Raw genomic sequence first — 25,024 nt, 5'->3', positions numbered from 1 at the left:
GTTAGGAGGATAAGTTATGTTTTTTCCCTTCCATCTTTTCACCACCTGAGAGTTATATTTGAGACATAAAAGGTTGTATGACTGGGGGGAAGGTGGAGAATGAGCAGGAAGGGAGAAGGGAATTGTCCCCTTTCTGATGGTTTTGACTGTAACTAATAGAGTGAACTTGTGCATTTTTTAAATCATGATTGATTTGATATTTGTTTGCTGTACCATAGATCTTTTGTACGGCATTACAATGCCAATTATGCAACACATATAGAGTACGTGTAAAACACATCTACACGTACCTGCATGTACAAGCTTATAAAATAAAAGAAGAAAATAAATCTGCAATTAGTTCTTGAGCGTCAGTCATTTATTTTTGAAAAAAGATGGACTGTAACTTCCCAAAATACATCCCCTCCTTGATGCAATGTAAAAGGATCCGACATTGTACTTCCTCCTTAGAATTTCTGGGGAAATGCATTTTGCTGCCAACGTAACATCCTTTAACAGGTCTCCTGCTGCTCAGACCTTGTGTCCTGCTGTGACAGCCATGACCATGTGTACAACTGATTGTTAGTGGGCAATATAAATCTGATTGGAACATGCCCGTTAATTGGTTTGAGAGCTCGATATAGACAATGCTGTCTTACAGCAGATTGTGTAGATAGGCCTAGTCATAGGGTTAATTCTGCTTGACAGCACATCAGCAGCATCTTGAGAGTAATTACCCAACTTAAGTTTTCCCACAGTTGAATTGAGATCTTCAAAGGCTTCTACATTTACAAGTATTATTAACCTATATCTGAAACATGATGTTCCCACAAGGGCTAATTTTTTTCTTCCTTTTATTAAATATACAGGTTATAGGGTTCATTTGCTAAGTGCTAAGCTCTTAGAAGAAAACACTACTTGTTAGAGAGAGAAAAATCTGTAGTGCACGACCAAAGCTAATGGTGCATAATGCACACATCATTGTCTTTTTGCAAAGACTTTAAAACAAGTTAAAATTTAGGTCTGGCTCCCTTCCTCTCTGCCTCTCTCCCACCCCCCGCTTTCCACTTTTAAGAAAATCAAACCACTTATTCCTATGTGCAGAGTGAGTAAATTGAAGACACACACAAACAAAACCCTCCTAGGATGTTGTACAATTAAGTACAGATCATTGGGTACAATACATATGACATTAATGAAACGGTATCTGCTTCAAAAATAGATTGGAAACATTCATGAATAAATTAAATCCTCTTAATGACTTTTCAAAAATGAAAATGAATGAAAACAATATTTATTTCATAGGAACAACTGTGTGCCATGATTCACAGCATATAATTTAATCCTGTTTTAAATTTATATTCTATTTTCTGCATTCATTTTGTGATTTGTCTTTTAAAATTTATTTGTAACTCTACATTGTAAAAACCCCCAGAATACTAAGTAAGTAGTTATTATTTGGGTTCAAATGCCCTTGAATGCATCAAATATTAACGTACAGAGGTAGACAGTCTTGTTAAAGACAATATTTGCTGGGGGGGATCAGTCTGACAAATGGCTTTTATGGCATAAAGCAGTTCTTATAACTTACATTCTTTTTATTTTCTTTTGCAGGTCAGAAACAAAGTTTGACTCCAATTCAGGTATGTTTAGATTTACAGTGTTTTGTTGAATGTACACTATTCAGGTTAATCTCAAAAGAGTAGTTTATCAGTTCAAGTTCAGTTTAGTTTTAAACAAACTGGGGTAGGTCAGTCTTAAAAAGGATCTTCATTTCTCACCCTCTGAAAACAGCATTATTACTGTGTAACGTTTGCTTTCATTCCTTTCATTAGTTCCTTTCTCTTTACATTTTCCCAGAAGATGATCAGGAAGATGTATCTTGCGACAGGCTTTAATTGATCCAGAAAAATTATAGTACAAATAAATGATAATACAGACTAAAGCAAATGGAGGATTGAAGTGAAGTTTGAGAATGATCACTGCTTTAAAGGAGAATGTTTTTCTTCCTGGTGGACAAAGACATTTCATGGGAATTTGAAGTCAGTGCAGCCTATCTGTCAGGAAACAGATGATTTGTCATCAAATTTTCGTGACAGATGCATGTACACAACGCATGCCAGACCAGTCTGTAGAGCTCGCTTTAGGAGGTTTACCAAAAGGCAGTCTCTCTCAAGTTGTCTTTTTAAAGAATTTTAATGTGTTGTAGGGATTGGGAGGGAAGTGAAGGTCAGTCTAACAGGTTAATGTGTATCTAACAAGACAAAAAACACAAGACAGCAAATAGGGGGACAGCTGGGAAAAAAACAGAGATCCTAATACCAGACTGTTATTTACTCAGTTAACTATTCCTGAGTGTTTCTTGAAGTTAAACAATAGTAAATTAAGAATAGGCTGTTGTCCTGAAACTAGCTAAAGTGTCCATTGTCTGAGAAAGTAATTCAAAATAAATTTTTTGTAAGATGAAAAAGACTGTTTTAAGCAGAAAACCTGATATTACTATGGCAATTTTGGTTTTAGGCCAATGTTATCTTCTATATGGTTTGCTTAATGCAGTGGTTATAATTGCTTATAATGATATGAATTTTACCATATATATTAATCAGAGTATTTATGAAATAGCATGTTTCCTTTTATCCCCGTTACAACATGATTTGGGTTTGAAATGTGAGGTATTACGTTGCTTTTTCTTTCCACATTGGATTTATCTTTGGAACTATATGGGAGTGAAATCTACAGCAGGAAGCATTTATATAGCCAATTCCTACATCTTGTATACTTGAGTCATCTTGCTTCTATTATGATTTTAGTCTGTGAGTTTGAGGTTACTTGCTTTAAATATTGCTTGAATGAACTCTGTGCTAAGATTGCTTCTTGGATCTTGACAAAACAGTTTCACATGGAGGGATAGCTTCACACATTGTCTGCCATCAACCCCTTTCTTTCAGTAAAGTCACCAAAACTATGGTATGGAATGTCAAATGTCTCACTTTTCTGTTGAGGGGAAAATGTTTTCTGCAGAACTTTGATTTGCTTGGTGGATTGAGCTACAAACAGCTTTCTGACTTTCTCTTTTGAAGCAGCTCTCCTGTTAGGTGCCCTATTCTGCATGCCGCTACCCTTGAGAGTGAAGGCAGGGCTATGGTGTTTCCTAGGGAGCACAGAATATCCATAAAAGTTTGGCACCGTCACAGCTATGGCCCACGCCTGCTCAGTAGATGTCACCAGGCGTCTGCGATGGGACTCTGTAGGGTGAGCATGAGCTCTTAAATGTCTCCTTTTCACCTGTGCAGGATCCACAGGCTTGGTTGTCCAAAGATCAGAGGACTGGAGTTGCTCTCCCTGCCCTGCTCTTCTGAAGGCACTCCTTGGGCATGATTCTTACAAGGCCAGAGCTCTGGCCTTATGAATGCCTGATGCAGTTCTGTCCCCCCAAGAGCACAGAGCACACAGAGGTTGCAAATGGATTTGGAAGTAAACACCATTTATAGGAGTCCACATGAGAAATACATAAATGTAAATGAGCAGTCATGACCACCTGTGTCTCCACTTTTTTTGCTGCACCTAAATATTCTCTGGATGCACACCAGAGTTCTCTGCAGCTGGTGATTAACGTTATTTTGCTGAGTGTCAGCATCAGCAAAATCCATAAATGTTGAAGTACTTTGTATACCATCAGGGATACCGTATGGGAATGTCTGGGGCATTTCTTAGATTTATTCCTCCTTTTTCTGCAGAGCCTGACTTTCATCTAATGCTTGTGATGCCTTTCCTCTAAATCCCTGGAGAAGTCTTCGGTTGGAATAGTTTCAGGCTTTCCTGTCATGGGATCCTGGCCACCCCTAGGGTGTTGAAGGTTCCTCACCTGGTGATCCACTCTGGATCACCAGTGTGTGTGGCTGGCCAGGCCAGCGTGGGCTCCTGGTCTCATTTTTATTCTTTGCCCCAAATGCTGTACTTGGAAGTGAGAATTACTGAGATTTAACAGTCTTATCAGTGCTGCCTCTTTCAGCACAGGTTTCAGGTAACAACCAAGGATAGCTGTAAAAAGACAGTAGAAAAAAAAACAGATTAAGCACACAATTAAAATGGCATTTTAAGAAAAAAGAAAACACAGAAACTCCATAACCTCAAAGGGCATTTCATGGCCAGCAATGCCACGGCTGAAAAAACCCTTATCTTTGTGAAAAGTACAGCAGCCTTCCCTTCCATGGAGACAGTACTCAGCTCTTCCACCAAGAAGCTTTCCTTGATAGTCAGATAGGGCAAACACTTAGAGTTTATCTTTTGTTGCCAGCAGAGGAGAAGTGGAGATACTGAGATTGAGTCAACATGTATCACCCAAAATAACACATCACTGTTCTTGTTTCCCCACCAAAGAGTTTGCCATCCTTTTCCAAAACTAGACGATAAGCCCAGACCTCCTGCTGCCTCCAAGTGAACAGAGGGTGCAGGCAGGGAGTAGAAGGATGTGTTGGTGATGGAGAGAGGCATCCTCATAAAAAAATCTTTCTCTGGTATGGGGGGGTTGATGCAGTGCTGTGTGTAGCACCATGTTCTACAGAACGCACAGGCCTTTGAAGTGTGTAAATGTAGTGTTGGTTTTAAAAGGGCTGCTGCCATTTGAAACCCATGACTCTATATTTATGCAACCTTGAGTTCCTTGGAGACACCTTAAGGTATTTTCATATCCCTCATTTTGTTTTGAATTCCCTAGACTGTGATTCCTGAGTAAACCAATGATCCTGCAAACTGGAACAAACATGCTTTGTTCTCATTTATCTCATGTTACTCAAAACAGTTCAAGTGTTGAACGTGAGAATGAGGTAATTTTATTCTAGAATGAATATTTTCTTCCAGGGAGCTGTTCTACAACCTGTCGCGTGCTCTAAATTAACCCTAATGTTAATTCCAGTTAACTTGCAAGTCTAGATGTGCCCTTTTTAAGCATTTATCAGCACTTATTGTACTTATATTTCCTAGAAATATGTGTGAAGTATTAAAGAATTAAAAGTCTTTCTGAAGCAAGTACAAAGTCTGGAATACAGCTTTAAAAGTGCCCAGTAGGCTCACTGTAAATGTAACCCTGGAAGTGTTGTTCAACACTGAAATATTAGGCAAACATTGTCAAAAGAAGATTAATTTGAACTTGAGCATTAACTTAAAAGAAGGCTGTAAAATTGCTATAGTGATGATCGGGATTTATCATATAAATAGCTATAACATCTGTAGGGGACACACATTCTTCATATCATGACTAACAGTTCCATCTGAGAAACTTCTTTTTCTCTGCTGATTCTTTTTAAGTCTATAGCTGGCAGAATTTCTATCTCAGAGACCATGGGGTTAGCTTCATGCTGTTAGAAGATCTTATGAAATGAAACAATTTTGCTTTCCTGTCATAACATGATGAATTTCACCAGTACTGAAAATAGATTTTTTTCTTAAAAAGTACTTGAATGTGAAAAAGGTTGTAGGATTTTTTTTTTTCCTCAAAATTTGTTAGGGAACAAAGTAAACCACAAAAGCCACAACTGAAACAATTTTGTTCTAGTTATTAGTATTTTGGTAGTGTCTAGAATGCTTGTTGTGCTGTGTGCTTGGTTAGCAGATTTTAGAATTTAAGAATGCAATAATTATATTGCAATAGTGGGTTAATGAAATATTTTTTTTAATTTAGAGAAAAATAGATTTTCATGATGCTGTTCCACAACACTGTCACTGAACACTGTTAATCCCACTTTAGTAATAGAGAAATAAGCATAGAAAATGCAAACAACTGTCTCAGCATGCCCACTGGTCACCAGGGAATGGTAATGGTGAGTTTCCTACTGCCTGCTGGGAGGGGTGGAGTTTTCTTGGGCCATGTCCTGTAATATTTGGTGTATCCTGCATGTCACTGTGGAGGTGAGCCATGTGATATTCAAGTGACAGTGTTGGCAGTGAAATCGTGAAGGGGAAGAAATGTGAGTTTTGTTCTGTGTTAAATAGAAAGAACAAATCCCCGGACAATACACTTGGCCTCCAGTGGAGTCTCTTTTATATGTATGTCACTCAGAGGGTGGAATGGAGGAAGTCAGAGAGTGCAGAGTGCAATGAAGTGACAGTCATGGAAGCACCGTGCTGTAGAAATGTGTCTGTGCACTGGCAGGAGAGATAGGAGTGCCCAAGGACACACTGTGCCTTCAGCTATGTTCTTCATCATTCACTGTGCCCGTCTCCCACTTCTCTCAAAGAGAGAGACGCATCTCTAAAACCCGTTCTTCTGTCTCACTGCTTGATTGCAGATACATCTATACAGAGTAAATTAAATGTAGAGATTACCTATGTGATTTTATATCACTGTTTGCATCAATACCTTGGAAACATGCCAATTAGGACCGGGAATTAAGCTATAATAGCTGTCCATGCAGCTAGAGGCTGTCCTGAGGGACAGCTTCACAGGAGCTTTTGTTGGATCCCTTTTGCCCCAGCAATCAAATACAAAGCAAGTCAAGGAGCCCCGGGCAGTTCCTGGAATTTCCTTCACCTGCCTTGTCCAGACTCACAGTGTCAGCCAGTGAGTCCACAGGTCATTTCTCCTCTCTGCACATCACTTTTTTCCACCAGAATGAGTGTATCCCCGTGTCTTCACCACTGCACAATGCTACCACCCTTCCACCTCCATCAAAATTCCCATCCTGTCCTTTCTCACCTCTTGTATTTACTGCTGTCATTCCCTTAATGTGGCCCCTATGATGTACTAACTTGCTAGGCTGCGTGATTCAGCACAGGTGCTAGAGAACAGTCAAGGAAAATTATAAGGTTGGGGGTGGTCAGATGTTTTCCTCTCATAAATTCCTCTTGGCTACACTTCCAGATGTTCAGCTATAGACTTTCCAAACTCTCACTATCAGCCCTGGCTTCCCCTAGCCCGTCATCAGTCCCATTGTATGAAAGTCATCAGTATTAAGAGTACCAGGAGCTCTTCACCCGAGTAAGAAAGAAGTGAAAACCAAAAGGCATCTCGTAAGCGAGCATCTCTTACTGACATCTGCTACTAGGGAAACCCAAAAGAAACTTAATTTGCCTGAAACCTTAGGTCCCTGAAGCAGCAGGGCGGTTAGTAACATCATCCATCAATCGATTGGATCATAGATCTAAGTACAGATTAACAAATCAATTCCTAAATTTTATTGGTGTCAGCTTCTTCACCCAGGGTTTGATAGAGCAGTTCTTAATTTCTTCTTAGCAAGGCTGGTAGTTTCAGTAACAGGGAAGAGAAGAAACATTTAGTGTTAATAACAAAGTCATATTGACAAGTTCATCAGTCACCCTACAACCAGACTATTTGATTGAAAAACATAAAAAGATGACTTGCAGAGTCTGTAACAGGGAAAAGTAGCAAAATCAACTGAGATACTGAAGAATAGGGATGCCCCACAGCTTCCTGTGTGAGACAAAGGACCTCTCCAGAGTCTCTTTCAACTACGAGGAATTAATTCCTTCCCTGTGGCCACCACCAGCACGTGGATTCTTGAAAGGGTGCATGGAACCAGGGGCAAGGGACAGAGAGGCAGTGAGGGACAGCAACTACATAAACAGAAGGGCAGCTCAGGTGAGCTTACTTGTTACTTGTGAGTGCTATTTTGTTCTTGGCATTAGCAACTCTGCAAGCAGATCGTTAGGGACACAGTGGCTGGAGAGAATGGTCTGTTATATTTGTTCAGCAGTGAAATGAGCCTTTAGATCCAGATGCAAGCTGAAACATCTGTTGAATGTTTTTGGGACCATAATGCAGCATGATTTGGAATATAGATGTCTGGGACATCACACTGGTACATCCCAGTGAAGTCTGCGCTTGTAACAGCGCTGATCTGCAGTAACTGATCATTGCCCTGCTCGTATATCTCTTGTCAAGGATGGCAACAGTTGGTCAAATTATATCAACATATAGAACAATGTTTAAATGTTTAAATTTTGATTAAAAATGTTGTAAGCATGCAGGCAAGCTTGCTCATCTAGTATTTTTAAAGAAGGCAGTGAGCTGCCAGAGGACTCCCAATATGTAACTTTTCAAATTCTAATACTGGCTTTGCAGCTGCAGATGTCTTTTCCTGCCACTTTTCTTTGTTCAGCTTATTTGTATCTGAGGTGGGCTATTCCTTGCTGCCATTGGCACGATTCTTCTCAGTTGTCAAGGGATTTTAATAGGAAGCCTGTTCACTTCCATAAGCTAGATCCATGAATCTACCAATGGAGGCCAGCAGCCTTGGTCAGACTCACAACAGCCTTAAATCTTCCTGTGTGAATAGTTTGTGTCATTTCTACTTTGCGGGTTTTTTTTTTTTTTTGATAATATATTCCTTCCTCCAAAAAATCCTGGTTGTGTTCTCTTTACTAGGGCAGCTGCTTAAAGATGCTCTGCCCTTGTGAGCTGGCACACAGGCTCACCGTGCCGCTCCTGCACCGAGCACTGCCTGTCGGTCTGGGGTGAGAATGGTGCATTAAAGGGCCTTGCTCGTGGAGCCAGGAATATATCAACAAAGACAAACACAATTTTCTATTTTTGTCTTGCATACACTTTAATAATCATTGCTGGTCCTTTCTTGCCTTGTTCTGAGGATCTTGCTGAGAAGGATTTTGCAATGTGTTTAAGTTGGTCCTGTAATGAAAATATTTAGATTTAGGTTTTCCATTTTATTATCATTAACGTAAGCAAATTCATCAGATTTATTTAGGAGAATTTTTTTACCCTTCTTTCTAAGTACTAAAGACAATCTTTTCTATTTTTTATTTAATTGTGAATAGCTAAAAAAGGCTGTCTTTAAGAAACAATTTGGCAAATAGTCTGAGAAGACATGAATAATATATAAATCATGGTTTACATGGAATTGGAAACTGTGATACTAAGTTCAATTATAAACTACAAATTAGATTGGCTGAGTATTTTTTATTCACCATAAGCATAGCAGCTTCGTATAGGTTTGGTCTATTGGGGAGTTGGCCTACTGTTAGTCAGCAAATTGCACTTTCAAGTTAGCAACATTCAGCAGCGTAACATCTTTACTGTTCTGGAGGGCTGGACTTCTTAAATACAAAAATGTTGTGGTTCTTGCTTAAACCTGTTAATAATCATTGTGCAGTTTTTTACTGAGCAAGGCTACTTAATTACTTTTCAAGAGCTTGCATTGCAGTCTTGTTCAGTGAACAAATAGAAGATTTTTTGGTGATACTCTTGAATTATCCTACACTTACAAACTTCATAAAGAGTTTTTCTGTTCCTTTTAAATGAAAATTCATTCAGTCAGATTAACCCTATTACAGACTAACTGTGATAATTAACTTTGCCATAGTCCCATTTAATTAGCCAAAAATGGAGTATGTGCAAGAGAAGCCACAAGAATGGACAAGCAGGGAGGTTTCTGGTCACAGCTGCGGCTCATTGAGATGGTTATATAGCTCAAATGCAACTTACCCACACCATGTACAGCTCAAGTCAGTTGTATTGTTTCATTGCTTTATTAGTGCTCTATTCATTTAAACCATGAAATGGGGGGGGAAAATTGCCTGTCTGCTTTGTAATTTGGAAGCTGAGCTATAATTCATTTGTAAGTGGAGTGTTACAGCATTGTGCATCATGTACATACTTCTGCAGAGGTTTGGAAGAATGGCAACATGGGATACTGTTTAGCTCACTGTATGGTGCCAGGAAACAAGAATTCTGTAGGATACAAGAATACTTCAAGTCTCCACTATCTTCTGGTGCAGAAGCTATCATCATCCATCTGGGTGTATATAGGTAGCTGGGATGTGCAGGTTTGGACATAATTTAGACAGCTGCTTCACATTTTTAATGTTGCATGGGCATCCGCTGATTCTGTAGCCTGTTCCAGCATGTCTGACAGCTCTGTGACCTTGGGCAAAGTACTTTTTCCCCATGCCTTTTTCCTCCTGCCCATTGTCTGTCTAGTTTGTGTACATTGCAGGGCTTTTCAGGGAAAGAGCTGTCTCTTACTATTGAGCATGTCCAAGACCCAGAGCAGTGGAAACACTTTCTCCGTTGAGATCACCTCTTAGGTCCACCATAAATCAAATCATCGGTGGCCTTTACAAAGTTTCTCCTTTTAGACTGAGCAAATGAAGTTCTGTTAGAAAGAGTCTCTGGAAAGCAATATAAAAGGCAGCATGGTAAATGTATTCAACTGAATTAGAGTTTCTCACTCTGCCTACACAGTCACCCCTACCACAAAATGTGTATCAAGGGGCTCTCAGTTCTGTGCAGAAGAAATTAAATTCATGCAAATAGTCTTCCCAGGTCCAGAATCTCTCACCTAATTGAACTGTGTGATTTCTGCAGTAGAATGCACAACTGTGGCTATAGATAAAAGCCTGAATTTGTTCATTTGATAGGTAATAATAGTGGAGTTTAAATGACATGTAAATATGATTCGAGGGCTTAGCATATAGGACAGAAAATACTTAACAGAATATAAAACTTCCAAAAGCTCCTGAAGACTAATATCCCTATCAGTGATACGGATCTAAGAAAGTAGCTTTTTAACCTGTTTATCATAGGATCATTCACCCATGCATTCATTTCCAAAAAAAAACCCCCACGCTTGTATTTGCAAATGTGAATGATACTTAACAATATGGGGCCTGGAGGATGTTAAATGTTCTGGTCAATGCCAGTTCATGAAATCAGCTTGAAACCTGCAAGATTCTGAGCAGTCTGATCTCTTCTTTGGTCTATGAGAACTGAAGATGCTCCACACTTGTCGTGGATCAGCTCTGTGGTGTTGTCCATTATGGCGGAAATAATACTGATTTTGAAGAAAAAAGGATGTGAAATCAGAAAGACAGTGCCCTGTGAATACTGAAAAGATCCTAATAAGATGTTTGTTAATATATACTGTATTTGTTACAATCCAATGCATTCTGAAGACAAATTGTTTTTCCCTCCTGAAAAGGCAAGTCTCTTTTTAAGCTATATGTCCCTCCCAATATGCCTGAATTTACTCTGAATCAGTAAATTCTTTGCTTATTCTAGAAGTCCATGTTGAGTCTGTATGGCAGACTCCACCCTTCAAGAAAGTTCACAACAAGATCCTAAGTTCTTCCATTCCCTTTTCATTCCTTCCCACTCACCTGAAAATTCTTCTTGCTCTCCTTTCTGGTCGCTCACAAAATTTTTCATCTTTTATTTGGCTAGAGGCCAAGCAACTGAGGTTGTTGGGTTGGGGTCCTTTCTTCATTTAGGCAGCTACTAAGGCTGTGCTGGGAAATCAAATGCTGACTCATTAGTTCCTAGACCCTTCCTTGGGTGGACCAGTCCATCGATAGTCCTATGAAACGGCATCCCTTGTTCCTCATAGCGCTTTTTATTCTGCCTCTTTGAAAACAGACAAGGTCAAAGGAGGAGAGAGCAGAGTGCAAGGTGACAAGATTAGTGGCCTCTGTGAGATACTAAAATGCAGTTCCTACTTGGTTTCCTGTAGAGGAGGGAAATTCTTCTATTCACGTGACACCCTACTGAATCAGAGGAAGATGATGAAAAATGTGGTGCCTCGGCTGAGGAGTGTCCCCACTTTTTCATCCACAGAGTCTAGCAGCTGCTTCATGTTGGCTTTCCAGTTTCACAGTAAAAGCAAATCAAATCAAACCTAACCTAACCCTGCTTTTTGGCTGAGGGAGAAGAACTGGTTAGGATGCTTTCCTTCAGCTGCCCTGGCTCTCCCTTCCCATTCTGTGAGGAGTCCACAGCTTCAATAAGGACAGCAACAACTTAAGACAGCAATAGCATCATATCACTTGGGACAATCTGGAGGTGCTTGGTGCTGTCGTGACCTGAGCTGAGCCCAGAGGAAATCTAGAGCTGTGTAAAACCATTGGGACAGGCACCACACTGCCAGCCTCAGCAGCCTCTGGGGTATGGGAGAGGGCAAGACCATGGCATTCAGTGGGTGCCCCACCTCAGCTCCCATACACTGCGTGCCAGATGGCTCCTTTGACTTCAGTGGCTTATCTATGGGACAGTCCGCAGCCAAAGAGCCAGCAAAGAGGACTACTGAGGTGTTTTTTGCCTGTCTGCCTTGATGAATTTAAGAGAGATGGATGGTTATGGTCAACATGTCCACTCTTTTTCTCATTATTTTCTCACTCCCATAAAGTGCATTTTCCTGTTTTGGTTTTAGGCAACGTCTCAATAAGCGCAATATCTTTTGTGGCTGAGTGCATGTTGTTCAAAACTGCGCATCTTCTGTTTTGATTAGCATGGTTTACAGGGTTACGAATTTGAATAAGAGGTGCAAGCTGTTTTTGTTCCTTCCCTCTGGATTTCTCAAAGAGAAAAAAACCCTTAACATCTTTTCTGTACAAGATGATGAGAATGATATCATACAGTATTAGCTGAAACTGGAGGAAACCTGTTATTTGAAAAAAATTACCTGTTTCATCTCATTAGACTGTACAAACTAGCCAAGTGATAATTATTAATGACAGAAGATTCAATAAAGATTAAAATATTTCATGTTTTTCTTACATTGATGTAGTGCTGTAAATTTATGACCAGTAAGAAACCATATGAAAGATCTGTCAACTTTTACTGTTCCACATTTTAGTCTCTTATCAAAACTGATTTCGGGTCCTGTAGCACTAAAAGTAAAGGGAAAAATGCAAGCTGCTTTTAATCAAACTGGAATGTTCAGTGATCACCATCAAAATCTTTACAGTGTTGATCCGAGTATGAAGCAAAGAACATTAATTTGTCTTTTGTTGACTTAATTTAGTGGCAACCACAGCCTTTAAGATGTAATGGTAGGCAAGTTTGTGTCGTACCACTGCAACTGCCACTGTACATGTGAACACCCATCTGCTTAGGATTAAGTCCTAAGTCAAAACACCAACGAGGTCTAATGCTGCCTGTTTAAGTCAGACACGATTTGCACTGAGTTTTATGCGGGCAGCAGAACCAGGTCTTAAGCCAGATGACAGCAAATTAAGTAACAAGGGCTGCAAGTATTTCTGCGAGGAAAGAATTGCATCCCTATGTGATCTGATCAGGAGTCTTAGCAACCTTGTTTTCCATCGGGTCTCAATTACCATTCTGTAATGTTTGGTGTACCATTGTCATGCCCACCTATTGTTCTTTACAGAGTCAGTGATCCCAGCCTTTGCATCAGCCATGGTCCAGGTGTCTGAACAATCTTAGATCTGTCTGCCCTTCTCCAAACACCGTGCCTATCAAGATCACAAAATCCATATTATCAGTGTTTAGTTGTTCTGAATAAACCCCGGAGCATCTGATTTAGCACTTGTCTTTGCTCTTCTTTACCAGCTGTAGCAACGGAGGTGCTTTGATTATCTGCATAATATTCTTTTCAGGTTACCTCTGTGTCTAGCTTTCACACAACCCCTGTGTGTTTGTGGAGAAACGGTAGCATTTCATTTGGAGGGATATTTTATACAAGTTACTACCGTATCAGGGCTGTGGGATCATCTTATCTAACTGTAACTGTCTACCTTAACATAGCCCTCTGAGCTTCATCCAGAGTCAGCTGAAAGAGATAAACACCCTCAGAGGGATTCTTCCCTTCTGCTAGAGAAGTCTGTCTGGGGGTGCACTGAAAAACCCTTTTGAGTGCCCGTCAACTTTAGAGTTAGGTATGTAACTTTGATGGTTAAAGTTAGATGAGATTATCTCCATCTGGAATGGATGTGCAGAGAGCTGGGGACAAGTGGGTGTGAACCCCAAGTCACTTTCCACAGCTCCTGCTGCTGTGGAGGCCTAGTGGAAAAAAGTACTCTCAAGTTCTTCTGCTAGGTGTCAGTAAACCACCTGTACACAGGGCTTGGATGCAGCATGTTTATGGGAAGGACAAGTTTACCTGCGATTATTTTAGCTCTGCTTCTCCTTCTATGCATTTTCATTTCCCTTTTCTTACCTTTCTTCAAAAAACCAAAATCTGTTTATATGTCTCCAGTTATCTTTACCCCAGAGAATTGCAGCAGTTTTCATTTCTTACTCTTGAATAATGAGTAAGATGTGAAAAAGCTGACAAAATGTGTTTTGTAAATAGATCATTCCCCACTGTTCATCCATTCATGGGCAGGAAGAGAAGTATATAACTGAAAGAGAAATGGCCTAAGGGTAAGGAGAGTGAATCAAAAATATAAATGTATTAAATTTAGCTTCAGTCGGGGCCCAAATATTAAGCTGGTCTTTGGCATGTTTCAGGAAGCATGTGAAATTTTCCAAAAGCTTAGTAGGCAGAGATGTTTCTGATTTTACGTTGCTATTCTTGAGCTTTTAGAAAGTCAAAGTCTTTTAGTCTGTGTTACCCATTTTAACCAAGTTAAGGACACCTGACACAATAAATGCAGATGTGAAAACTGAAAGGTATATTTTTAAAGCACTAAAATTTAGAAACAGAAGTGTTCTGTTTCTGCCTTTTACTTTTCAAGGAGGTGGTCATGAGAACAGAACTCGCCTGTTTATATTCTCATTTTAAAAAAGTGTTTACCCGTAAGATTTATTGTTTTTGAAAGTGCTCATATACTCACTTCCATACTATTATCTCCCCTTGAGTCAGTGTTTTTTTTCCCCTGCCACACAATCTATATTTAAGGCATTTAAAAGGAGTCCCAGGAATATGGATTCGCAGAGAGGTGGGATTTGGAATGTCAATTGTCAGGGCCAATAGAATATCTGGAAACTGATTAAGACATGTTCAAGTTGAAGAGTGGTGGAAAAACGTGCTTGTGAATAAAAAATCTGCTGCATAAAATACTGTGTTGAGAGCATTAGGGCTCTGGAAACAAGTTTAAAAGGCAAGAGGGGAAGGTATAGCATTTCACTGAAATTTCACCAAAATTTCACCCCTCCCTGCTTTCAAGGATAGTAAGAAATCCTTGATTGAAAGAGCACTGTCAGAGCTGGGCTTTAGGTTATGAGTTAGTATTAGTGTTAGCAAACTGAAGTTTGCAGTGTGGCAAACTGAAGTTATGTTGACCATTGCTTACCTGATTAACTGGCTTTGCTGGAGAAGAGAATTATAGGAGCTCTCTTTTTAAATCTTTGTATTTTCTTTACTATCTGCATGTCTGAGGCTCTTCCCTTGCCCCACAGTGATGGCAGATCTTGGGCGTACCTGGATCTGTGTCATTGTGGCAGCATGATTAAACAGGGCCGCGTTTTACTGTTGAAGAACAGCGTGATGGTGAAACTTATGCTGGCAGCTGCTTTCACTCCTTTGGTTCCAGGCATCACAGTACAGGCCATATAAAAAGTAAGTCCCACTCCTAAAATCCAGAGAAATGGACATAGCAGAACTCTAATCTTGACTCCCATGCTCTAGTCTCTGTAAAAGTAATTTCTTTAATGACATATTAACATAAGCTTTCACGTTCCCCTTTGCTTTCTCACACAAGAAAGGTCTGTGCCTAAAGGACCTACTCCTGGCCAGGACTTGTAACACACCAGTGAGACTCCCCCATGGGAAGTCCCTCTCCTGGGCTCCTGCTTCTGTGGAGGAGGGAGTGAGTACCTGACCACCTCCCCACCTCCTGTGAAGACTATGCATAAGTCCCAAGTCTGAGACCCATGTCGTCGCTCATTTAGGGTGCCTGCTAGTATGGCACCCAGCATGGCAAGGCAACTTGACTGTGTCTGGGTAGGAGTGAGGACACAGACCTTCATGTAAATGCCTTTGGCCTTAAGGTGATCTCATCTTCCTTCATCAGATCAAGAAAAGGTGGACCATACAGAGACTCCATCCACCCACCCCACCCCCCTACGCACACACTCCTTCCCACAGTGAAGGCGGTTATTGGGAAACTTCAGAAGCTGCAACTCATGAGATTTCCACTGGCACTTTGCCTCTGAGAATGTTTTTACTTACCCGCAAATGATTGAGCTTTAATGAGTTTCTCATAATTTGTATGAGCAGTAACAGTATATTTCTTTCGTTCCTCTGCCAATAGTTCTTGCATATTTTTTGAAATTTTCATAAACTGTATTGGCCAGTGCCAGGCTTAAACCTTGCACAGATGGGGGTGGACAATAACATTAAAATGCCTAAGCAATCAAATGTATTATAGCCTGCAGTTCTGCTTTAGCATTTGGATAAGAGTGTGTTAACTTCATCTTTAAAAACACAAAGGTGCTCTGTTAAAGAAGCTGAAAGAATAAGGCAGAGTGTCCTTCACATTCATAAAGATTAATAAATGAGGGGCATTCAGTGTCATCTTCAGTGCCATGTAAAGAATAATATAATCTAAGTTATGCAGACATTCTACCTTTAATTCTGGCTGTATTTACAGAAACTTCCCACCCATCTCTCATTAGTTCGATGTTATGGTTTATTTGTGCAAGTCTGTTTTAAAACTAATGAATGATGGGGAATTAGAGAGTTCCAGCAGTGATAGCAGGTATTTAAAAAAACATTCAAAGTAAGTGTGAAAATGCTATGCTTTCAGGAAATGAACTGATACTTACTGAAGCCCATGCAAATATTTAAATGATCTAAAAAAGATCAGTAAAAAAAAAATAAGAAAAATAGTCTTATGGAATGGGCATAGGAAAGTAGATTGTTAAACACAGGGATGGCAGAAAGATATGCTAGTACAAAGCTGCAAATAAAATTATTGCTCACCCAGTTTACATATTTGGATGGATATATAGCTTTTGCTATACATTCTTACTGTAGAAAGAGGTAAAATGTTCATATGGAGGAGGCTAAAGTTAGTCTCAGAGGCTGGGGGAGCCACAGCTAGAACTGTGAGAACAACAGGATTTTTTCATTTGGGGACCAAACCTGTATATGGAAACAAGGTTGGGGACTTGTGTGTCCAGGGAAGTTTGCTTTAAGTCCACAAGCAGAAATAAAAGATTTTGATTTTTTTCAATGTGTTTAACTGGGGCAAGGTGTATGCTCCTCAGATTTCTTTAACATAAATTGATATTGGAAAGGAAACATTTAAAACAAAGGCTTACTTTCAAAATGAAGAGTGGAAACCAGTTGAGCTATCTGAATTTTGTCCAAATTACCCAATTTTTCCAGTCACAATTTCTTGCAAAGTTTGAGAAATTTTCTGAAACTTTTCTAGAGACTGCAGTTTAAGGCAATTTTATTGTTTAGAAAGCAACTAAAACCAAATTCCCAAACCTGCCATCAACTCAAAACTCAGGCCAAATTTAATTGGATGCTTAATTACAGGCACCCACAGGTTGGTTTCCTAGATTGCGGAGTCAGCTGGCTGTGACGGCCTTTCTTTGCAGTGCTGCCCTGGTACAAAGCAGCTGAAGCCCCTCTGTGACCCCTGGGAATGCCAACAATAGGGATGATCCGTCACTGCACACACAGCTCTCCAAAGGATGATCACTTTGTTTCAGGTCTTTCTAGAAAACGGCTTCAGAGTTTTGCAAGTATTTTAGACTTAACATTTCTCAGGGTGTAGATTAAAAAAATGTGTTACTTGGAGTAACTGTGGAACAAATATTACACCTGGTGATCGCAGTGCTGGACACTGAAGCAAAGAGGTTGAACACCGAAAGTTTTGCTACCGAGGCTGCTTTGAATACAAGAGAGTAGGAATTCTTCCTCCTCCCCCCTCAAAAATACCCCAAATCAATGGGATGGTGCCTTGTGCAAATGAAACACCATCATGTTTCATGTCAAAATGTACAACCGTTTTAATCTGGTTGAAGGTGAGGCTCTGAAGCTGATGTCAGATATGGCCTGTACTGAAAATCTGCAGGTCATTAAGCCGCCTGCAAGGGAGGGAAGTACGTTTTTGAGGTCCATTTTGGAATGTGGGTCGGAGGTCCTCAGGTCCTCTAGTTCTTGTTCTGAAGCCAGAAGCTGCAAGGAGGCTTGTTTGGGTTTTTTGTGAGATGCTTTATGGACTGTTGCTTGTGGCATGGGAACCAAGTCATTTTTCAGAAACTGATTGTGCTGTTGGCTCCGTCCTTTTCCTGCGGAGATTTGGACCTTATTTTACCTCTTTAGTCGTTTTATGGGAAGGAATCCTATTGAGAGCACCTGGAGTGATGCAATTACAGCATGAGCATTTAAAACCTGGGTGTGCCTCAGCTTCCTGGGGAGCTGGGAAGAAGTCAGGGAGTGCATGAAGATTTTTTGGTCTGATTGCAAACCATTCAGGGTACTAGATGCCCTTTAAAGTTCAGTGGAAGTTTGAGCTTAGAACAGTCCCTTTTAGGCAACTGAAAGCAGACCTTTTTTTTGCTAAGGCTGAGAGCGCTCCACAGCTGGAATGTGTGTTATTCTGGTAGCAATATGATGAACACGTGAAGGGTAGAGAGGGATAACCCAGCAGCCTCTGGCATTCCAGTCCTTCCCTGTCCCAGCAATTTCCATTGTTGCGATGCTCCTAAATCCGCTTTGCCCGCTCAGAACTTGAGTAAACAGACATTGTACTTGTGGGGAGTTATGTAGCATTTAAGAAAAGGTCTGAGTTTGTTGAATAGAGTTGGATCAGTACTGGGGTAGCTTGGTGTCAAAGGTTAGATTTTGTTATATCCAAGATAGGGTTGGGAACAGACATACTGTAGCTTTTCTTGAGTGAACTGTTTTTTTAAACGCTCACAGCATGCTTAGGGTTTTAAAAGTACAGTATGTATCAGTCCCTTTGCTGGGAAGTGCATCCTCTGCTACCTGTTCTCTAAGAAAAAGATTTAGCCCAGATAATAACCCAGGTAATTACTTTTAAGTTCTAAATTCACATACTTTGCCCTTTGTAATGCTGAGACAAAGGAGATCATTGGAACAGAGGGATTACAGGCTTATTTGAATTACAAAGGCACTGACCTCAAGCAGCCTTTTAGTCAAATCTGTTGTTCATGTGGTCATCCTATAATTACGTTTCTGTGATATCAGTGCAAAGACATTGTGTCAATGCTGAGTTCAGAAGTTTACCTTATTTCAACAGCAGAGTTTCTATCAGTCAGGGATATCACAGTACATCCTTACACCCCTTGCCCTGCATTCTCACCTTCTGCCTTGCGTCATTAAAGAAAAAAAGGTGAATAATTTTCTGCTGGTTTAGTGAATGGAACTTTCTCCCCACAAATGGATAAGCACCAGAACTGGTGAGTGGTGAGGCAGGACCAAGACAACTGGGAACGGGGCCAAGAGAAGGGCAGGAAGCTGATGGATTGCTTCAGTCATGGCACCTTCCCCTGAGTCTGCCTTGCTAAACTTTCTCCGTTTTGCATACAAAATATTAGAAGTTGATTAGAACAGAAACCTCCCATGCATCTCCCATGAGACCTCCTGACCAGCAGGTTACTGGCTGTCCTGGGTTGAGTGGATCTTTCATGAAATGGAGACATCCCTATGAAAATGTTTGCTTCCAGCAAGCAAGCATTTCATGTTTCTTTTGTTTAAAAACCTGTTTTCATGGAAGATCTCCTACTGAGCCCTTGTCAAGATTTTGTATTTTGCCTTCTCTGGTGAGAGTCTCTCTAAGACTTTCCTTTTAGAATGAACTGCAAACTTGTATTTCAAACCTAAACAAAATCTCTGTACAGCTCCTTCCAAAACCTACTTTAATCAAGGCTACGGTTCCTTGACTTCCCACTCGCAAGCACACACTGCTTGAGAGGAAGCTCAGACACCCAGTTTGCTGCCCTTTTAAGCAAAAAAGAAAAGAAAGAAATAGTTCCTGTAGCGTAAGGAAAAACTAATGAAAAGAAGAAAGTGGAAAGGCTGAAAATGAGTAGTTGGACAGACAGTGTAAAAAGCATTCAATCAGATGAAAATCTTAACTAAAATCTCTACCTGCAGCTGCCTTTCAACTTAGCTATTCTTGCTTGCTGTCAGTTGGTGTGGACTTTGTTTCTGCTGGCTATCTTCTGTTTTGTTAACAATTCTTCTCCCAGTCAAGCCTGACCTACCCTGTATCTCCCTGCTTGCTTCATCCCAGGGCTCTCTTGGCAGAAGTTTTGGCAGTAAGAAGCCAAATAAGCAGTTGTGTGTATGAGGTGTGAATCAACTTTGCTTCAGCAAGTTCAGAATACCTCGCGAACTCATTCGGCGCTATTCACGCAAGGTTTCGGCAGAGTTTACTTTTGAAGTAAATATTAAAGTGAAATGAGGTACAGCGCTGTCTTTGAATGCAGAGCATTATTTTACACTTCATTAGGTCTATTTTTCCTACTAATACAGCAGTAGCAATTGGACAAGGGAAAGACTGATGGGATGAACAAAAGCGGCGTTCCTTGCCTGAGCGTGCCAAATCCACTCTGTAAGTGTGGCATTAAAAAAAAAAAAAAAAAAAAAAGACCCCAAACCACATGGCAGAAGACAGGCCTGCCGAGGAAAAACCTGCACTACAGCAGTTTGCACAAGCTTATGCATCTCTATTTAATGTTTCAGACCCTCCTTTCCCTGGACATCAGGAGGATCATCTGTCTGTCTGCAGCTAATTTGGTGTTTCACTTAGATTTCCTCAAGGAAATGCGCAAAATAGGATAATTGTGATTGGATTTTTTTTCTGCTTTTGAAAATTGAAGTTTTTATAAATGTTGAAAACAATTTGATCCTGTTACTTAGCAAGGTCTTTATTAATCTCCCTTAAGTAACAACACTTATGCTTGTTTTGGGCCCTGCTGGTCCCAGCATGAGCTTATGCTGCAACAATTATCATGGGGGAACTGTCCCAGACACGTCTGAGATGCCCTGTGAGAATAAATTGTGTAGGGGAGGAAACTTTACCTTACTCACCACTCCACACAAGCTGCTGACCCCTTGTCCAGAAGATTTAAGAGTATTACAATAACTGATAGTATCGAGATTCCTTTTTTCAGGGATATCATACAGCGAATGGTTCAAGTGGTATCTCCCATCACTACCTGCATCATGGCTCTGGCATCAGCTAAGTGTGAGTACACCAGCACAAGAAAGGAGCCATGGAATGTGAGCTGTTCCACACAAAAATGTGCACAGCTTTCACGGATGCATCAATACTGTTGTAGATTTACTGGTGCTCTATTTTGACCTAATAATGAGAACACTATGGCTTTTGAATACCCCTTCTTTTTTTTCCTGTAGAAGCAGCTTTCTAGTGCTACCCCTTCATACCCTGTTTTTCTTGCCTGCAAGAGTAAGATTTAGCTGCTGATACAGGATTCTAAAAGGCTTCGGGGTAACGAAGTGAATTAAACATTCCTCCTCCAGCTGCTGCTGTTCACAACACTTTTGACAGTTAAAATACATCACACATTCTCTTGTCTGTTTAATATAAACAATTAGTATTTTAAGCGGAGTCCAGAATCAACCCCAAATAGGAGGATTCGACAGGCAGTTCAGATAGGAAACTAAGCAGTGTCCTAAATTTATATAAAAGTACTTTGCAGTTAGTTCAGCCTATGCCTAACATACTGTCTACCGCAGCACATTAGGCCGTGGAAGCTGAGAGACCAATGGCTTGTCTTCTGGGGAAGAAGGTTAGATTTTTCATCTCAAAATTATTTTAGCACAGCTTTTTTATCTGAAATTTTAAGTATGAAATATAAAATGAAGAGAGGGGGAATCAAAGTTAGAATAAGGTATTTTTGTTTTCATATAATGATTTTTTTGAATAATGAGACATTTGAGTTAACCCAAGACCAGTTTTGGAGGAAAGCTTGTTTAAAGAGAATGTCCCTTTTTCTTTTTTTTCCATTCTGGAATGAAGACATTTGAAATTGCAAAATTCATTGAAACAAACAAAAGATCTGGCTTCTCTACAGGTTTATTTCCTTTGAGCTGAAGTAAACCTGAAGTAACAGAAGGGCTTTAATGCAAATTTAGTTTTAGTGTAAAAGCAACATTATGAGAATAGTAGCAATCAATCATTGTAGTTTTAGGAATTCTAACATGATCTCTACAAAGTGCAATTTGCTAAAATGAGAATTTTTAATAAAAAGGTTAGAAACTGAAAAAGCTCCTTACTCCTTACAAAAGGCATCCAGGATGCAATCCTGTACATACGTAGAACACTTCTTTTTTGAGTCTCGATGATGCATGGCTCCATAACAGAGAGGAGGTAACATTCTGTGTAATATTGCTTCACACAGGCAGTCTTGAAATTCTCTGTACCTAAAGTCGAGGTCCTTGTGGGCATGAGGATCTCCCTGGAAAACTCACTGATGACTTTTCCATGTCAAAAGCTAAGCATGCACCTCCCTGTGAAGCTGGACCAGGACTAGCTATCATTTAGGATTGAAGCCTCTAGCTACTAGCAGGGGTAAAATATCTAATAGGAAGTGTTTAGCCTCACTTCTGGTTGCCAGGGAGGAAGCTAAATTTTAGGTTATAAACTTCACATCAATGACTTTCCCTGTATTCCTCTGCAGTGGTTAGTGGCTTGATTGCACTGGGTCTACAATAGTGCAAATAATGAATCATAAACAAACAGCTTCCCAACTTTGCAAAAGGAAGCCAGGCAATTAATTTCTTTTAAATTGAGACTTCATCTAAAATGAAACAGTCTCCTCAGACCCCCCCAGCAGCTTCTGCAGCCATCAACTCAGTTTGCACCTTTAAAGAAAAAAAGGAGCAGGGCACAGGGAGTAAAAATGAAAACAGCTTCAGGTTGTTCAATTTCCTGTTTGTTTAAATTTGTCCTTCCTGACATGCAGATTCATCACACTCCTTTCCTGGTGACTACTTCATTAGATTAGTTTAGTTAGGTATTCAGAGGGATTTTTATCTTCTGACTCATAAAATTCTTGTATTCCCCTAAGAATTTCCTGTGTCTGACTGGGATTTTATGTCTTTGTAGTTTTAGCTGGACTCCTTGAAGAAGTTTCTTTTTAAATGACTCTGCTTTTGAGGTCTCCAAATAGCATCTAAGGAGCCAGCTCAGAGCCTGATTCCTGCTTTTCAGGAAACTGATTCGTGCCAGCACTTCACCTCTTAAAATTTTAATCAGAAAGTTTTCTTAATCTTTTTAAACTCTTCCTTTCCCGACAGTGTTTCCCCCTTGCTGCCCATGCCCTTTCCAGGTGTCCACTGCAGAATATTTTTGTCCATTTCCGAAAATGCACGGAATGGTGGCTCAGAGTGCAAGCCTGCAAGCCTGTCCCATCAGGTTTTCATCACTCACTTGCTATAAAGCAAAGAGCTAAGGTTACGAGTATATTGGACCATTTAGCAGTTGATGAGAAATGCCTTTGTATATCCCTTCCCTGTCTTTTTTTAGTCCTTTTTGAGGAGGGTGATGGCCAGGTTAGGCTGGAGCCCTGGTGTGTGCTTCTTTGAAGGGTTCAGTGAATTGAAGGTGATGCTTTTTGACATGTGAGCTCCAGAAATGTGTGGAGTGACTGTGGTGCCAGCTCGCCTGCGTGTGCTTCCAGAGCTTCCTCTGCCTTCCATCCCCTGGATGTGGGGAATGATGGCACTTGAGCTGCCCCCTTGGCCGTTCCAGCTGGGTGGCACCTTTGAATGGCTTCTAACAGGAGGAAACATGACGGCAGAATGGCACCGTGCTTGTTTTCCAAAAGTCTGGCTGAAAAAAGCAGAAAAAACACCCTCATCACCCGTTCTGGGTTTAGTGGCTTTTCTCCCCCTCCTTCCTCTCACCCCCCGCCGTGTTTGGCTGCGGCTGGAGCTCCCAGACAGGCGCCCCAAAACGCGGCTTTAAAACAACCGGCGCGTGTATTTATTTCAAAGGTTACTTTCCTGGAGTATGTTTGCTGATGGAATCAGCAGGTGGAGACATGAACACAGCTATCCGGCGCTGCCGGGCGCTCCCAGCCTCCCCCAGCCCTGAGGCGGCAGCCGGCGGGGATAACCCCCCGGCGGGCCTGGGCCGGGCCAGGCTTTCCCCGCCGGCCGGGCCACTCCCTGCGGCCGGAGGTCCTTCTCCTACCCCGGTGACTTACTTTCCTGACCCTCGACGCCAGTAGCCCTCTCGGAGGCGGTGGGAAGGGGGCAACGGCGGGGGGGTTACACGTCCCCTTCTCCCTCGAACGCCATGGCCTGCGGGCAGTTAAGTCACAGAATCATCACATGATGGCAGGGGTTGGAGGGGACCTCTGGAGATCATCCAGTCCAACCCTCCTGCCAGAGCATGTTCACTTAGAGCAGGTTGGACAGGTATGTGTCCAGGTGGGTTTTGGATATCTCCAGAGAACGAGACGCCGCAGCTTCTCTGGGCAGCCTGTTCCAGTGCTCCGTCACCCTCAAAGTAAAGAAGTTTTTCCTCATGTTGAGGTGGAATTGCCTGTGTTCCAGTTTGTGCCTGTTAACCTCTCATCCCGTTGCTGGACACCACTAAGAGTCTGGCCCCATGCTCTTGACACCTGCCCCATAAGCATTGATGAGATGCCCTCTCAGTCTTCTCCAGGCCAAACAGACCCAGGTCTCTCAGCCTTTCCTCATAAGAGAGATGCTCCAGACCCCTGATCATCTTCATAGCCCTCCACTGGACTCTCTCCAGCAGTTTCTTGTCTTTCTTGTTCTGGGGACCCCAGAACGGGACACAATACTCCATATGTGGCCTCACCAGAGCAGAGCAGAGGGGGAGGATGACCTTCCATGTTCTTCTTCCTCTCCCTCCAGGGTTTTCATTTGGGAGATGCACCTATTTTTCACATTTAGAGGGTTGGAGCAGTCAGCATGCCTGACTGCTGGCCCACACCTCAGTCTTGCTGTGCGAGGGCAGTGGCCTTGCTGCACCCAGCCCCCTGGGGCCACGCTGAGCACAGACACCACAGCATGGTCTGTGCCCCAGCAGCAGAGTCAGGATGTCTGCTCCACCTGGGCTGTGGGACAGCTGACTGGCCCAGAGGAGAAAGACCAGGGACACGCAAATACAAAACAGACCTCAGTGTAGAAGAGAGTATCCAAAGAGTGGCCATAGCAGACGGTGTGAATTGCAGCTACGGCTGGTCCAGTGCTGTGGTGGGCACTGTGTGATGGAGTCAAATCCCCATGAGTTCGGAGAGTTTTCCTTGAGATACCTATTAGAGGACTGCATGCCCACTCCTAGCATCTTGCCTCTCCAGTTTTCTCTTGCACATTGGCCCATTTCCTTTTGCCAATTCTCTCTAAATCTT

The 25,024-nt window shown here is 41.4% G+C and overlaps 1 protein-coding gene across 3 annotated transcripts in view; it reads left to right on the top strand.

The window, feature by feature from the left end:
- Positions 1–25,024, top strand: part of MSRB3 (methionine sulfoxide reductase B3) — an 86,389-nt gene that overhangs the window by 43,938 nt on the left and 17,427 nt on the right. For all 3 annotated transcript variants that reach the window (XM_074168462.1, XM_074168461.1, XM_074168463.1), the window contains one exon: positions 1,594–1,622. In XM_074168462.1, the coding sequence (XP_074024563.1) occupies positions 1,594–1,622 (29 nt within the window). The remainder of the gene's footprint in view (positions 1–1,593; positions 1,623–25,024) is intronic.

This window comes from Numenius arquata, chromosome 2, assembly GCF_964106895.1.
Source record: "Numenius arquata chromosome 2, bNumArq3.hap1.1, whole genome shotgun sequence".
Classification (NCBI taxonomy): domain Eukaryota; kingdom Metazoa; phylum Chordata; class Aves; order Charadriiformes; family Scolopacidae; genus Numenius; species Numenius arquata.
Note: the sequence above shows the minus strand (reverse complement) of the source record. Positions and strands in the feature narration are given on the sequence as shown.